The 14,040-nt window shown below is 40.1% G+C and overlaps 1 protein-coding gene across 1 annotated transcript; it reads right to left on the bottom strand.

The window, feature by feature from the left end:
- Nucleotides 1–166: 166 nt before the first annotated feature.
- Nucleotides 167–11,688, bottom strand: alpk2 (alpha-kinase 2). The gene is made up of 11 exons (XM_044096454.1): nt 11,626–11,688; nt 7,761–9,502; nt 4,262–5,642; nt 4,021–4,168; nt 3,148–3,275; nt 3,016–3,060; nt 2,604–2,902; nt 1,193–1,281; nt 886–1,103; nt 757–805; nt 167–680 (listed from the first exon to the last, which is right to left on the bottom strand). Exons 2-11 carry the CDS (start codon nt 9,378–9,380, stop codon nt 473–475), a joined length of 4,185 nt encoding a protein of 1,394 aa, XP_043952389.1. The 5' UTR covers nt 9,381–9,502; nt 11,626–11,688; the 3' UTR covers nt 167–472.
- Between the last annotated feature and the right edge of the window lie 2,352 nt (nt 11,689–14,040).

Genomic DNA, 14,040 nt, shown 5'->3' with positions numbered 1-14,040 from the left:
AAATCAATTTCAGCTTTACCACCAGACAATCCTGAGAAATTCAAAGCAACCAGCCATACTGTCTAGTAGCATACAGTTTTTTTTTTCAAATTATTAAATGAAAGTTTGAGATCATAATTAAAAAATAGAATAAACTATTCGTGAAGAAAATGATCCAACCAAGCACTCTAAGACATGACAGTTTATAGCTGATTAAGTATTATCTAAATATATCACAGGTTTTTACAGACTTGAACAATACAAACTCTAGGATACAGGTAGAAATATTCACAGAAATAAATACGCTTCATCTCAACAGTTCAGATTAGACACCTGGTTCTGGCTGCATGAGAGTCTCTTTTTTTTCAGAGTAAAATGTCTCCTTAGTGCTTCATCATCCTGCAACAACCAACAAATTGATTTCTGTGGCAGAGGCTCTGAAGTACAAAGTCCAAGTGGGGACAGAGACCGTTTGCTCAATGTTCTCCTGACGCTATAACTTGTTCTTCACTGTTGGCCCAAATGTCTTCTTTTTAGGGATGGCAGAAGGTGGGGGTTTGGGTTTTGGAGCAGCCGAAACCTTTTTGGGCTTAGGCTGGAGAGATTTGAGTCCCAGGATCTCACAATACTTGTTGCACTGATGCAGAGCTTTAAACTGGTCAATAAAGGAGGTGGCACAATTTCCTTTGAATCCCTTATACCTGTAAAGACATATCTTGTTTAGTCACCAGCATGGACTATTTTTAATGCTTATTTTAAGGGAAGGAAAAAACTCACCCTTTCTTACAAGTTGCTATCCCCACATCAGTAAGCTTCATGCCCACTCCTGAGAATAAATCAGTTGGATTTTAGCACTCACACATTATGATTTATTGCACAGTTCGTTGCAGTACTTGCTCCCCTGACCTTGCATGTCAGTAACCAGCAGATTGCCCTCTGTGTTATGGTAGACCCAGTGTTGGAAAGCGCAGCACTTCTGCCCTGCCTCTGAGTCCCGTCTCATCACGTTGATCTCTTTACCGTCCTTCACAGAATACTTGACAAAGTCTCCAATGAGCTCCTCTTCCAATGTAGCGTAGGGGATGTCATTGGATGGGCGGTGGACAAGGTAGATGGGAATGATCCTGGGGGAGGAAATTCAGCAGGGCAATGTTAGTCTGCACAGATAACGGATGCCGTTGAGAAGCTACAGACTGGTAAACATGTCACTCACTCTGGGACGTCTCCGAAGGCTTCGGCAGACTGAGCTGCTGACGTGTAAGCCTTAATGTACTCCCTCGCTGTGTTCTGGACCTGACACTCCTACAGAACAAGCAACACTTACTGTAACATCTCCACCCACAAAGGCAGTCAAGAGTTTACAGAAAATATTACCTTTTGCCAAAAATGTCATAATAAAAAGAAAAATAACCCATAAAAGCAAAGCAAATATACAATATAGGAGTATAAAAATAAATATTGGTAGCAGAAAATACAAGTCAAAATAACAAAGATCTAATTTAATCAAGTTATTAATATTAAGAAAAAAAAACATCTACAAAATAAAATGAAAATGTTTTCTTGTACAAGTTTTTTCAGAAAATTATTTTATATTTTATTTAGCTACCGACCTGGCATACTTTTTTTATTTATTTTTTTATTAAAATACTTGTTTATTTCCACGTGATTTAAAACCGTAATAATTTATTTTTATATAACTGGATATTTCTTTGCTAATTTTAGAAAGTAACTTTTCAAGTTCCAGTTTTAAGTTTTTTTTCTTCAATTTGCTGAAAATTTTATCATTGTTCAAGATATTACAACAAGATAAGCCAAATTTGAATTTGACTAATGTCTCTGCATGCACATTTTCAAATTATAGTGATTTTGATCTCATGCCACATTTAAATACATATTGGAGGGAGGGAGCTGCACTCAAACCCTTACAAAGATCTCAAAATTTAGAGACGTGTTTCTGCAGCCGTAAACACTATTGTCAAACCATTTTTTTTGTCAAACTATCTGTAACACCATTTGTTACACAGGGAGGCATGGCAACTATCCCTCATCAGTGGTGAAAACTATGTCAACTGTGACATGCAAAGCAGGAAGCATCGTGTTGTTTGAGGTTTTTGCTACAGTAGAGACTGATGCACTTTACAAAACAGATGATCATATTTAAAGAACTTGATGTAAAAATATGGACATCTCAAGACATCATCCAGAAAGTAAAAAAAAAAGGATCTTCTAAATTAAAAATGCCTTAAAGTAGGGTTGCCCAGAGTCGGTCCTTGGGGGCCGGCATCCTACATGTTTTACTTCTCTCCCTGGTTTAACGCACCTGGATCAAATGATGGCTCGTTAGAAGGCCTAAGAAGAACATTGATATGCTGAAAAGGTTGTTGGTGCCACCAGAGAGAAAACTAAAACATGCAGGATGCCGGCCCTCCAGGACCGACTCTGGGGACCCCATGCAGGCAAATCATTTATGGACTGACTTAAAAACAACAAAAATAAGAAAGAAACATATTTTTGATTTAGGAATATGAATCCTGTAAAGTTACAACTACATAAAATTACCTTCTTCTCTAATATCACAATGATGTATTTTCCATTTACAATAAAACCAGTTTTTTTTTCTTTACCTCTACAGCCAAATGGAAATTCTTCTGGAGCAGGTCGTCGTCGTTATTGGTCCCGTAGCTGATAGCGTTGTGCACCTTCAGCACGCAGGAGTGTCCCGGTACTAGCAGGGGAATCTGACCCGCCTTCAGCTTCGTCCGGAAAGCCCGCCGATGCATGCCCTCGCCAAAGTGAACTTTTTCTGTGAGTATGCTGATGGGGTGGTTCTCTCCAAAGTACTGATCCGACAGGAAATCATCTTTGAACAAGAGCCTCGAACAGTGGGCATCCTCCTCTTCACTGCACAACTCTTCAGGCATGGCTGAGAGAGGAACATACATCCTTGGTATATTCTTCTTTCTTTTTGTTCTTTATTTATTTAAAAAAAATATAATTGAACTAAATTATTCAAAGTAGCCTTTAATAAATACTCACATGAAATGATCTTTGGGGAAGCAGGTATCACAATCTCACTTAAAACTAAAACACAGTGAGAATAGAAAAAGGTTAACTTAATTTGCTTAGTTTTCTTGGGTCATGCATTTTGCAATCATTTTTATTTTTTACTTTCATATGTGAGCACGTAGTCTAGGTAGACGGAGCCAAGGGAGCAGCGGAGCTGGCACTCGTACTTGCCCAGATCTTTGTGGGAAGCGTTGGTGATGATCACTGACACTCTGCTCTCATCTCCTGCACTTCAGAGACACACATTTATTATTACTTAAGCAATTTCGTAATGGAAAATAAAACTTGGTAAGCTATCATTTATGTGGAAGATGACCTTGTAGTATCTCAAAGTAAGAAGCAAAATCTTTTCATGCTTGTGTGGCATGAAAAACATCAAGATTTGAAGGTTTTTGAGTTTTATGAAGAAAAGAAAAACAAACTTCTAAACGTCACTGTGTTTGGATTTCAATGCCAGCTGAAAACATCACGTTGAGATGTTTTTTTTTTCTTATTTCCTTCCAGCAGCCTTTTCTGCTCTATGCTGATCCTTGCATAGAGATCAGTTGCTGTTTCTGAACCTGAGCCATTTGCACCACTGTACCAAAGGGGTCAAGGAACATTTAAAGGAAATGTAACTCTATGCACTGGAATGGGGAGTGGCAAAGAAGCTGGAATAGATACAGTGCAGTGCAAAAATATTTATTACCATTTGAACTTATTTTTGTCATACATTTTGTCCCATTACAACCACAAACGCAGGTTCACCTTCCAGCAGGTCAACAACCTCTAATCACACAGCCACAGCTATAATTTATGTTAGTGTACTGTCAACAGTTTGAATGGTCCAGAGAGCTGAATCCAAAGAGACGCTCTGACAAAACCTTCAAGGCACTGAGACTGACTGTTTTGTCTTTAATTGTGTTATGCAACAGTGTCTGGAAAAGCCATTTTACATGGTTCGGTATTTTAGCCATGTAAAATGACAGTAAATACCTTCTGTTAATCTGAGCCAGCGGTGCGCCGTCTCTGCTCCAGGTCACAGTGTAGTCTGAGTGCACTCCAGCAAACTGACACCAAAGACACATACTCTGAGGGTCTCCGCTCACGGATACTACCTGGATGGGCTCTACCACTTTCAGATCTGCATACATCAGAACAACATAAGGACGAAATAGAAGAGCCTGTCCCAGAGATAAACAGCTCCTGTTTCGCAGTGCTTGATGAAGGCTCTCACCTTCCTTTGGAGGGATTTTCTGTTTGACCGCCTCACCATGTGCTTTCTTCTGAACAGCTGTGGTTTCTGGCTGTGACTCTTCCCCTTTTGCTTTTAACGAAGTACCAGTCTTTGATAGCTTGGACTCCAAAACACTGAGAATCTTGCCAAACTTATCCCCTGACACACGTCTCTTTTTAATCACATCGTCATTTGCGAGCTCTTGAAGATCAGAGAGATGGGGAGCTTCCTGAGGCACCTTATCTTCTGGCTGCTGGGTTTTTGCTTCAACAACAACCGACTGATTTTTATCCCACTGAACTTTCCCATCTTTAATCCCTTCAAACATATCCACCTTTCCTTTCGCAGATTTTGGTTTTGTTCCATGCTCCACATCAACTGATGCCTCTGTTTCATGCTTAGCTGATGTTTTATGACCATGTTTCTTTTTCTTCTTACCATGTGGCTTGCCCGTGCCCTTCTCAGTTCCCACACCAGTCTCCATTACAAGTTTAGCCTCCTTGGCTTCGAGCCCAACTTCAATGTTCTCAATAACATGATTTTCCCCAGTTGCTAGGTGGCTTTCTTGCTGCTTCCAGGTCTGCTGGTTGGAAATGTGCTGCGATGTGCTCTCTTGTTTTTTGGCAGCCTGTGTTCCATGATGATGACCAGATGATTTGTCCTTTTTGGAGCGTGTTTTGCTGTCTGAAGGGTTCTTTGAAGTTTTGTGAGGCATTTTCAGCTGAGCTTGCTCAGATTCAGCAGCTGTGAAGATGGGTTCTGAGATCCAGGGGATAAATGGATCGATTAAGTTTAAAGTGATGCATGCAACACGATCCTTCTCTGATAAGAACAGATGATCTCCGGGGAAAACTGTGAACCTCGCTAGATCTGTGGTGAAATCCTTGATCTCATCAGTTGCTGAAAGGAAAGGCCACACGGTGTCTCCAACTTGCACCTCCTGTGGTTCATCGGGAGAGAATGTCTCATCAGTATTTATTGTGTTCTGCTTTTTATGAATCAGCTCCTCGTGACCTTCCAGAAATTGTTTGTTGGTATTTCCACCCAGGGTTGGAATGGGTGTGCAGTCTCGCACATGACCACAACAGATGCTGTCACTCAGGTAGGTTTTTGTGCAACTTTGATCTCCTTCCAAGCTGCTGCTTGTCCGACAGTCGAGGGCCGAGTTACCACTGAGGGGAGCTAAGCACACAATAAACTCAGGACTACGTGACTCCACCTGGCTTGCTCCAACCGGGTCTGGAAAAGTGTAAAACGAAACATTTGTGGGTGTGTCCGCCTCTGGTTTGTGTGCAGAGAAGATTCCGAGATCTGTTTGACCCTTGTCTCCTTTAATCTGCTCCTCAGTCACAGACCCCTTGCACAGAACATCTCCAAAAACCTGATAATAAAATAAACAAGAACAAGGTCAAGAAAAATAATCTCACTTTTAAAAAATTCAACAAATCCATTTATTGCCATTTATTTGTCCGTACAGTGCCTTGCTAAATGATTCACATCTACTGAAATATTTTGTCATGTTACAAACTTCTTTATTGGCGTCTTTATTTTATATAGGTCTTTTAGTAGTAATAATAGTATTGAAAAAAAATATGAAGAAATGAAAAATCATACATGCTTTTTTTTTTTTTTAAATGTGAAAAGTGTGACAAGCATAAATATTCAGCCCTCTTCACTCAAGTTCATCCAATTCCCTTCAGAAGTAACCCAACTTTAATAATGTTAACCTGTGAATGGGCTTAAATGTGTCAAGGGCTTAAAAGTTTGTAAGGGAACTTTAGCAGCATCATGAAAGCCAAGGAACAGAGCAAACAGGTCAGGGATAATGTTTTGGAGAGGTTTAAAGTGAAGTATGATAACACAGAAAGAGTGGAAGTGTCAAGACGTGGCTGCCCTCCTAAATTAACAGGCCATACAAGTAGAGCATTAATCTGAGAGACAGCCAAGAAGCAGAAGATAACGCTGGAGGAGCTGCAGTGATCTGAGGTTCAGTTGAGGGAATCGTTTTACAAAACACGTTTTGGTTGTAGAGCTCACAATCTTGCATTTTTTATGAATCTGCAACCATCCATCCAAGACATTTTATAGCCTATTTGCAAAACAATAGCAGAAGACTAATGCTGATTATAACCAGTGAATTGAGGTCCTGATAACATGTTGCAGTGGGATGTTTTTCTTTAGATCAATGCATAGTACGGAGTAAATCTGGAAGAAAATCTGTTAGAGGCTGGAAAAGACTTCATATGAAGGGAGAGGTTCATTTTTCAGCAGGACAACAACTCTAAATATACAACCAAAGCTACAGTGGAATGGTTCAGATCATGTGTTAGAATGGTCCAGTCAAAATCCAATTGAGGATTCCAGACAAGACTTGGCTCAAGACAGCTGGACACAAATTCACCCACACTTTTCAGACATTTGTTTGTAAAACATTTTGAAAAAACATATGTAACATCAATTTAGTAATTATGCAATGCTTTGTGTTGGTTTGCACATAAAATACCAGAAGAATACAATAAAGTTGTGGGAAAAAAACATTACAAAGTTCAAGGGATATCAATAATTTGCATGCAGCTATGTCTATGACCCTGATAATATTGGAAAAAAATTCTCATTTAAATAAAAACAAAACACAGCGATGGCTTCTTAAGTTGTCTGTTTCCAGAATGAGTTTCCTGGTAATCACTCACCTTTCTAAAGAGCCACAAAGTAAAACTTTACAAAACCTTGTTTCTTCCAAGTGCTGCCCGACGCACAACTCATTCTCTCTGCTGTACAGCCATCACTCAGACTTGCTGTTTGCTCCAAGTGGATGAAAACCAGTCTTCTCCTCCCGAGGACCTCTGAGCCTCCTGATCTTGTGTTTTTTAACTGAGACGTGGTTCGAACGAGTGCGTTTAAGGGTGTAAGAGACAGCTGGACCTGGGCAGAGTCATGTTTCATTTCTCAGCTGTGCTCTCCTCTCACCCTTCTACCCTGACACACCACAGATGCAGGCTATTATCAATGAACTGTCAGCTATTATTAGATGCCATTTCCATCCATCTGAGGTCTTCTTCTCAGGCTCCTCTGATCCTGCAGCGCTCCTCGACTGCCGGGTTTTTGAGATGGAAGCCAAATCATTCATCCAAATGATGCAGGATAAAAGTTCAAATCCCAGGTGGCTTCAGCCTCGTGTGTGGTGGGTGTATATGTGACTGACTGGCTAAAGGTATGGCAGCAATCACAAGGACATGAGCAGGAATGTCTCTTAACATTCTTGCTTTGTTTCCAAAATGTGCGACTAGTTTGTTCATTGGCCAACAATGTAAAGCCATTTGCTGTTTGCTCTGGTGTAAAGGTTGAATCTTTCCAGCATCTCAAACACATTTTCACACAGGTCAGCAATGCTCTGAATGTAAGTGCGACCAACAGACACAGATCAACCCTTACAGTTTTTCTTACCAAACTGAGTATAAATCTGTCTCACGTAATACCACAAATTAAAATTATATCTTACCTCCTGGAGCACCTGGTCTCTGTGAGTGTTCAAATCCACGTCTTCTGTTATTTTCAGCTCGATTGGATGGTTTTCTTCACTAGAAAATAAATCTTTTTCAAAGGTCTTGGAATATCCATCAAGCCGAGGGAGGTCCAAACAACTCGAAGACACAGTTCCAGCATTGAGTGTGACTTCAATCATTCCAGCATCTGAGTCTGCTCCAACAGAGAACAATCCAGCTGGAATGTTTTGCAGAGCGGAGCATGGGGAGGATTCTGCCTGGCTGCTTAGGAGCTCCTCTGCCTCTAGTTCTCCTCCACATGTACGCACAGGTTCAACCCGCCGGGAGGCTCCGCTGTCATGAAGTTCAGGTCTTGACCCGTCAAGGCACAAAGAAAGATAGCTTTGTTCAGAAGGGATAAAACTCTCTGGGATATCTGGGGTTTTTAATGGCTGATCTTGCACACCCATAGTTTGCTGCCTTTCTTCCACCTCTGTTGCCTGTAGATTATCTTGCAGCGTCTCTGGCTCTAAGTGAGTGGTCACCTCCTGCAGTGCTTGTGTCAAAGCGTCGATCTCAGCCCCTATTTCTGCAAAGGCGGCCGTGATTTCTTCTGGCGGATCCTCAATAATCCCAGTCCAGTCTGAGAGCGCACTGGCCCAGCTGTCTACTGATGACCACCTTTCCACTGGTGACCAGCCAACCCTTCTGTTGCCACCAGGACTGTAATCTGACTCTTGCAAGGAGTCACTTAAAGCTCGATGATCTACGTCCTCCTTGTCTTCCGCATCCTCACTTGTCAGATACTGGCATGCGTCCATCCAGAGCTCGGCGGGGCTGACGCTGTGCTGCCTTTGCAGGGTCAAATCTGTGACCTCTGCTTTCACAAATCTCACATCACTTTCCGACATCCAGTCCACCTCCCAGGCATCCACAGCAGGTGCTCGTAACTCATCACATTGGCTCGCCTCTGACACGTTGTTCTCTGAGACTCGTTCCTCTGTAAAGCCACTCTGACACTGTGTCTTAATGCCTTCTAAATAACACACCGGGACATGTGCATCACTGTCTTGGTCTGCCTTTCCGACGCCCGACTGCAATGTTGACTGGTATTCAGGATGTGTGGTCTTATGAGGATCTGTTGTGTTGGTAAGGATGAAATCCCATGTGTCGCTCTCAAAAATATAAAGATCTGACAGAGGTGCTGGAACCTCAACATTGTCTAAGTTCTCGGATTCAGTCAGACTAATTTTGTTCTTCAGGCAGTACACCGGAGATGTTGCCGGTTCTACATACAGCTCTGTTGTACTGGACAGGGCTGGAATAGAGTCACTGCATAGATCAGGCAAAGGAGGTACTGCTTCACTTTCTGGTTCCATTGGATCCATACAACAAGGCCCAACAAAGGCAGACTTTTGTGAAGACTCTAAGCAAAGAGACTTGCTGCAAGATGAACAGTTTAAACTATCACTGTCAGATAGTTTCTCATTGGTGGACATGTTTATTGTGTCATTTTCATCTGGGATGGACAGCCCAGATAGAGTCTCTGGTTCATTCACCTGTACTATAGGTTGATTGTCTGTGAATGGTCCTGCAGACCACTCAGAGTCATTTGCGCAAAGTTGCGAGGGATCCATCAGGTCTTGAGGATATCAACAATCACTGACTCAAGCAGTCAAACTGGAACTCCACAATTTCTGGGACCAGGCTCTGTGTTTCTGTTGGGGATATTCCCTATTTTGATTCTGGGATTCAGTGCCTGAAAAGAAACAAATACAACCATTGTTAGAACTTGTTGCCCAACTGTGAATAAACCACCTGAAAATGTCTTACAAATACAATCTATCTCCCTTTATCTTCTACTCAGAGGGATGTGTTAATCTCAGCCACAGAGACGACTGGGGGTTTGGTGGCTCTCTATTCAGCTTATCAAAACAAAACTTTTCAACTGTTATTACTCTGTTGATAAAACTGCCTGCTGCTCAACAGCAGCCAAAGATTACACATTTCACTTTTCACAGTAAACCACTGTAAAGCAGATGTTTTTATTTAACCCAAACAAACAAAAGAAACAACAACAACAATAAATCCATTTATTCACATTTTAACTAATATTTATAGACATTTGAAACATTTGAATGAAATGAAAAAAAAAGTGCCTTTCACTATAAAATATTTAAATACAAGTGGTGGGTGGTGGTTGGGCTTCATCTCAGCTGTCACCCGGGTGAGAGGCTGCGTAAACCCTGTGCAGCAACACACAAGCAGAGAAGGGTGTGGGGTCCAGGCAAGGGGGCTACAGGTGCCCCACCATCTGCAGCTTTAGAGATGGTGGATTGTGATGATAGGTTTGAAATAAATGCCATGATTTATTTCTGTAAGATAGTTACAGAAATCTTACAGACAACTCTGCCCAACAAGATGAGATGAATGGAGATAGATACAAAGCAAAGGGGAAAGAAAACTTGAGAGGCTGCTATTAGTACTGTACCAAGATATCAGACAGAGCAACAATGGTAAGGTTTAGCTGAAAGGCTGTTCATTTGTTAAAAGTCCAGTCAAAGTTCAGACCAAATCCAATTGAGAACTTGCTTTCTTTTTCCACAGACTGAGCTTGATTGATCTGCAAAGAAGATGGAGCAGTTTCAATTCCCCTCAATCTATATTTTAAAATTATTTTATGCTTTGTGTTGATCTCTCACCAAAGATCCCAATAAAACTTGATCAAGTTTGTAAAAATCCTAAAATTCATCTTAAATAGGTCAAATATTCCTCCTTACGACAGTAAGCCGAATTTTTCATCTGACTTCCTCTCTCTCTCTCTGGCTTGCTGATGTCAGTGGTCCCACAAACTTGTTGCCAAACTAATTATGAAATATCCCCCCAGGCTTTTAACAGCACTGAAAATTATTTCCCCTGTTTTCTTGGTGGTCAATGTAAAAACGAACACGCACACAGAGTCCTTGAACCTACAGGGGGTTTAAATGACTTGTCAATCTCTTCATCTTGCTTTTAAATTATATTTTATCATGTGTGAAACTGATTTTTTTTATGGAAAGTGGGTCACATGTGAAGCATCGGTGAGGTCAGTGGTTTCAAAACTTTCACTCTGACATATAAGATGGAAGCTGGCGGCAGAGTTACTGGAAAAATACCAGCTCATCTTCACTCCTGACCTGCATTTGTCACATTTCAGCCTCATAAAGAACACCTGACTGAGTGCTGCAGCTTGAGATGTTTATATTGTGAAACACACACCTCAACAGCTGAGTACAAACTGCAGATATAAGAGCATTTCAGATTGAAATTAGAAACATTTGGCCATCCTAATATTTGCAAACTTGTCCAAAATGCAAGACGCATCTCAAAAATTTAATATTATTTAGTACTTGTCATACTGACAGCAAAAAGAGATGAAAAACCTTCATGCTTAAGCATTTATATTTGTATAACAACAAGAATTTCTGGATTTTTTTAACTTCAGAAAGAGCTTGATATATCCTGGCAAACAGTAGCACTGTTAACTACCGAAAGCAGTTTAAAATTGTTCTAAACAGATCTCCCATTAAAGTGTGTGCTAGTTTCAGGAAGAAAAGTGAAAACCAAACAAACTGATGTTACAAACTTCAAACCGTGTCTAAGTTTGACAAATTACAAAACAAGAAAGACTGATGGCATTATAATTCTGGTCTAATTGAGGAGATGAAAACTGATGCTCAATAAAATGTGAATCATGCAGCAGCAGAGTGTTTGTTTCAGCCACAAAGCCACAATCAAGCAATGAGCCCCCCCCACAGCTGAATCATAGCTGATAAAACTATTATAATTAAAACTCTTCTCTCATCTGCTGGGGGGACTTCCAGCCGAACAAACAGTACGTACCCTTTTCATGGCCGTGCAGTGGATGATATAGACCTATGATGTAGGACTTCAGCGAGCGCTCAGGCAGAGCTGGCGATCTCGGGGTGTGGGGTTATTTTTAGATGTTGTCCCCCGCGAGTACACAGTTAGTTATCTGATATTGTGAACATGTGCTGATCCTGAACATTTAAAACCTGATAAGTACACTTCCAGACAGCTTCAGGGATGGCCTACTTTGGCTGATGAATTTTCTGATCAATTATAAACAGAGCCAGACACAGTTATGGCTGCAGAGAGAGAGAGAACATAATTAATGTTTAAAAACTAAAAATAAAAAAGTCTTCATTGTAGGCATCCCATCTTAAAGAGCCCAGATTTGTTTGTTTGATGAATATCCCAGGAAGCAGTTTTTTTATATATCAAGCAAAAGCAAAGAGAAAGTAGGTAAAGAAAAGATGATTTGATTCAAACTATCGAACTCTCCGAGACTAGACTCATGTTGAGCCTTGCATATACATGAATACTTATTGAACTTAGAATTTGTCATGTTTGAACAATAAATTCTGATGTATTTTAAAGTAGTTATAAAATGTGAGGTAGAAATAAAGTGGTTATTCATTTTCAAGTTTTTTTGCAAATAAAAGGAGGAATAGTGTAATGTGTACTTGCCTCTATAAGTCAATACTTCTTTCATTGCAATTGCAGCCGAAACTCTTTTTGCCTGTCATGCCCAGGTTTGCAGATATAGATTTTCTGCTGCCCCTTCTGATTAGATAAGGCAGTGAACAGATACAACTAGGGACCTGTTCATGAGCCTTCAATAAAATCTTCTGAATGATAATTTGATCTTCATTAATAATCCTATTAAGATTGCTGATTGTTCCTTCATTATTTCAGTCCATTTCATTCTTATAATCAGAAGTAGTTTGTTTTTTGTCCTTATATTTATGTCAGTTCAGTTTATTGTTCATATTTCTACCCAGGAAATGCATGTTAATGAATGTGTCAGTTTGAATGACTTTGGATTTATACTTTGATTCAATTAGGAGCTCAGTGTAATGTTACCCAAGCCTTAGGATGACAGATATTAAATATTTTCTCCTTTATTAGAAAAGGTCAGACTATTAATAAGGTCCTTTAATAAATGGTGAGCTATGCAAGGCTGATTAATTTATTATTTAAGCTGCTGTATAATTTAATATAGTACAGGATGAACCAGCTTTCTGTTGTGAAACAATATGTTTATTGAAACGTCTTGTTTCTGAGCAGGAGGAGAAGAAAGATGACACAAACTGCTAAAACTGTGTTGTGCTGTTGTGTAACACTGATTTCCACACACCTGTTCTTGTTTTGCCCTGTAAATCTACCAGGCAACTATTGACATATTATTAGACTAAATTCACTTGCGAGGTAGTTGTGACTTTTTATTGACTCATAAGGGCGACGAATGTGACCTTTTTCCAAACACAAATAGAACATTTGAATGGGAGCCTCTTATAATTTCATGCATCTTGAGCATGGACGTTGCGAGCTTCTGGAGTTGATGTGTCCTCGTGGTCTCATGTCGTCATTAAATGGAAAGGATCGTCTTACCAAAGCAAGCTATATTTTCACACACACCGCCTTCGAGCTGCTTTCCAACCCTCAGCCTGGAATGAAGGAAACCATATTTTCTCTTGATGAAAATCCGCTGAATAGAGAAACAATTGAGAGAAGGAACAAAGCAGTTTAATAGACAAAAGGCATTTGTTGAATCTTATTTTGTCATCGTTCTGGTTCCAATCATAACATATGGAATCCTTAAAATCTGATCAGTATTTTATTTCAGAATGCTTGGTTTGCCATGATGGAAAAAAAAAAAAAAAAAAGACAGATGAAAAATATCCACGCAGCAGTAGTAGTCTCAGGTTTTTTTTTGAGGTTGCTCACTGAGATTGTGTCAGCTCAATGCAATGCACAACAAAGCTCCTGCTCCACATTCACCGTAACTGAGAAGGCTGTAAACGTGGCTGTGTGTTTGATGTCAATGGCAACTAAAACTCTTTGTGATTCTCTCTTCAGTTGAGTCAGTGTGTGGTAAATGGTCGTGAACTACTTATAGAAGAAATGCAGTGAGGTCATTCGTATACTTGGACACTTGAGGGACGTAAATGAAATGGCTGACATAAAAAGTGAGTCAGACAGAAAAAGCAACCGAATTAGTTAGGTGGTATCGAAAGTATGGTCATTATAGTTAATTTATTTTTAAAAAATTCTACAAAACTGTAACAGGAAATCCTATGAGGTTTGGGGGACAAAAATGTAATCATTGCTGACTGATAAACATTTTTGCAAGTTTAAGAGCTTTTACAAAACGATAATTTCCGTCAATCTTGATTGCCCGTAGTAAAAGCTCATGGAAAGACAAGGAGAAAGAAAAGAAACTAATTTCATCCA

Source organism: Gambusia affinis, linkage group LG17 (genome assembly GCF_019740435.1).
Source record: "Gambusia affinis linkage group LG17, SWU_Gaff_1.0, whole genome shotgun sequence".
NCBI classification, from domain to species: domain Eukaryota; kingdom Metazoa; phylum Chordata; class Actinopteri; order Cyprinodontiformes; family Poeciliidae; genus Gambusia; species Gambusia affinis.
Note: the sequence above shows the minus strand (reverse complement) of the source record. Positions and strands in the feature narration are given on the sequence as shown.

Bases quoted from the DNA above. Each gene is read 5' to 3' on its own strand.
- alpk2 (XM_044096454.1), bottom strand. From the start codon at position 9,380: ATGGATCCCTCGCAACTTTGCGCAAATGACTCTGAGTGGTCTGCAGGA. The intron at 2,903-3,015 runs GTGAGTATTTAT...TTCCTCTCTCAG, and splicing joins TTCCCCAAAGATCATTTCAT to CCATGCCTGAAGAGTTGTGC. The intron at 806-885 runs GTCAGGGGAGCA...ATTTATTCTCAG, and splicing joins GCTGGTTACTGACATGCAAG to GAGTGGGCATGAAGCTTACT.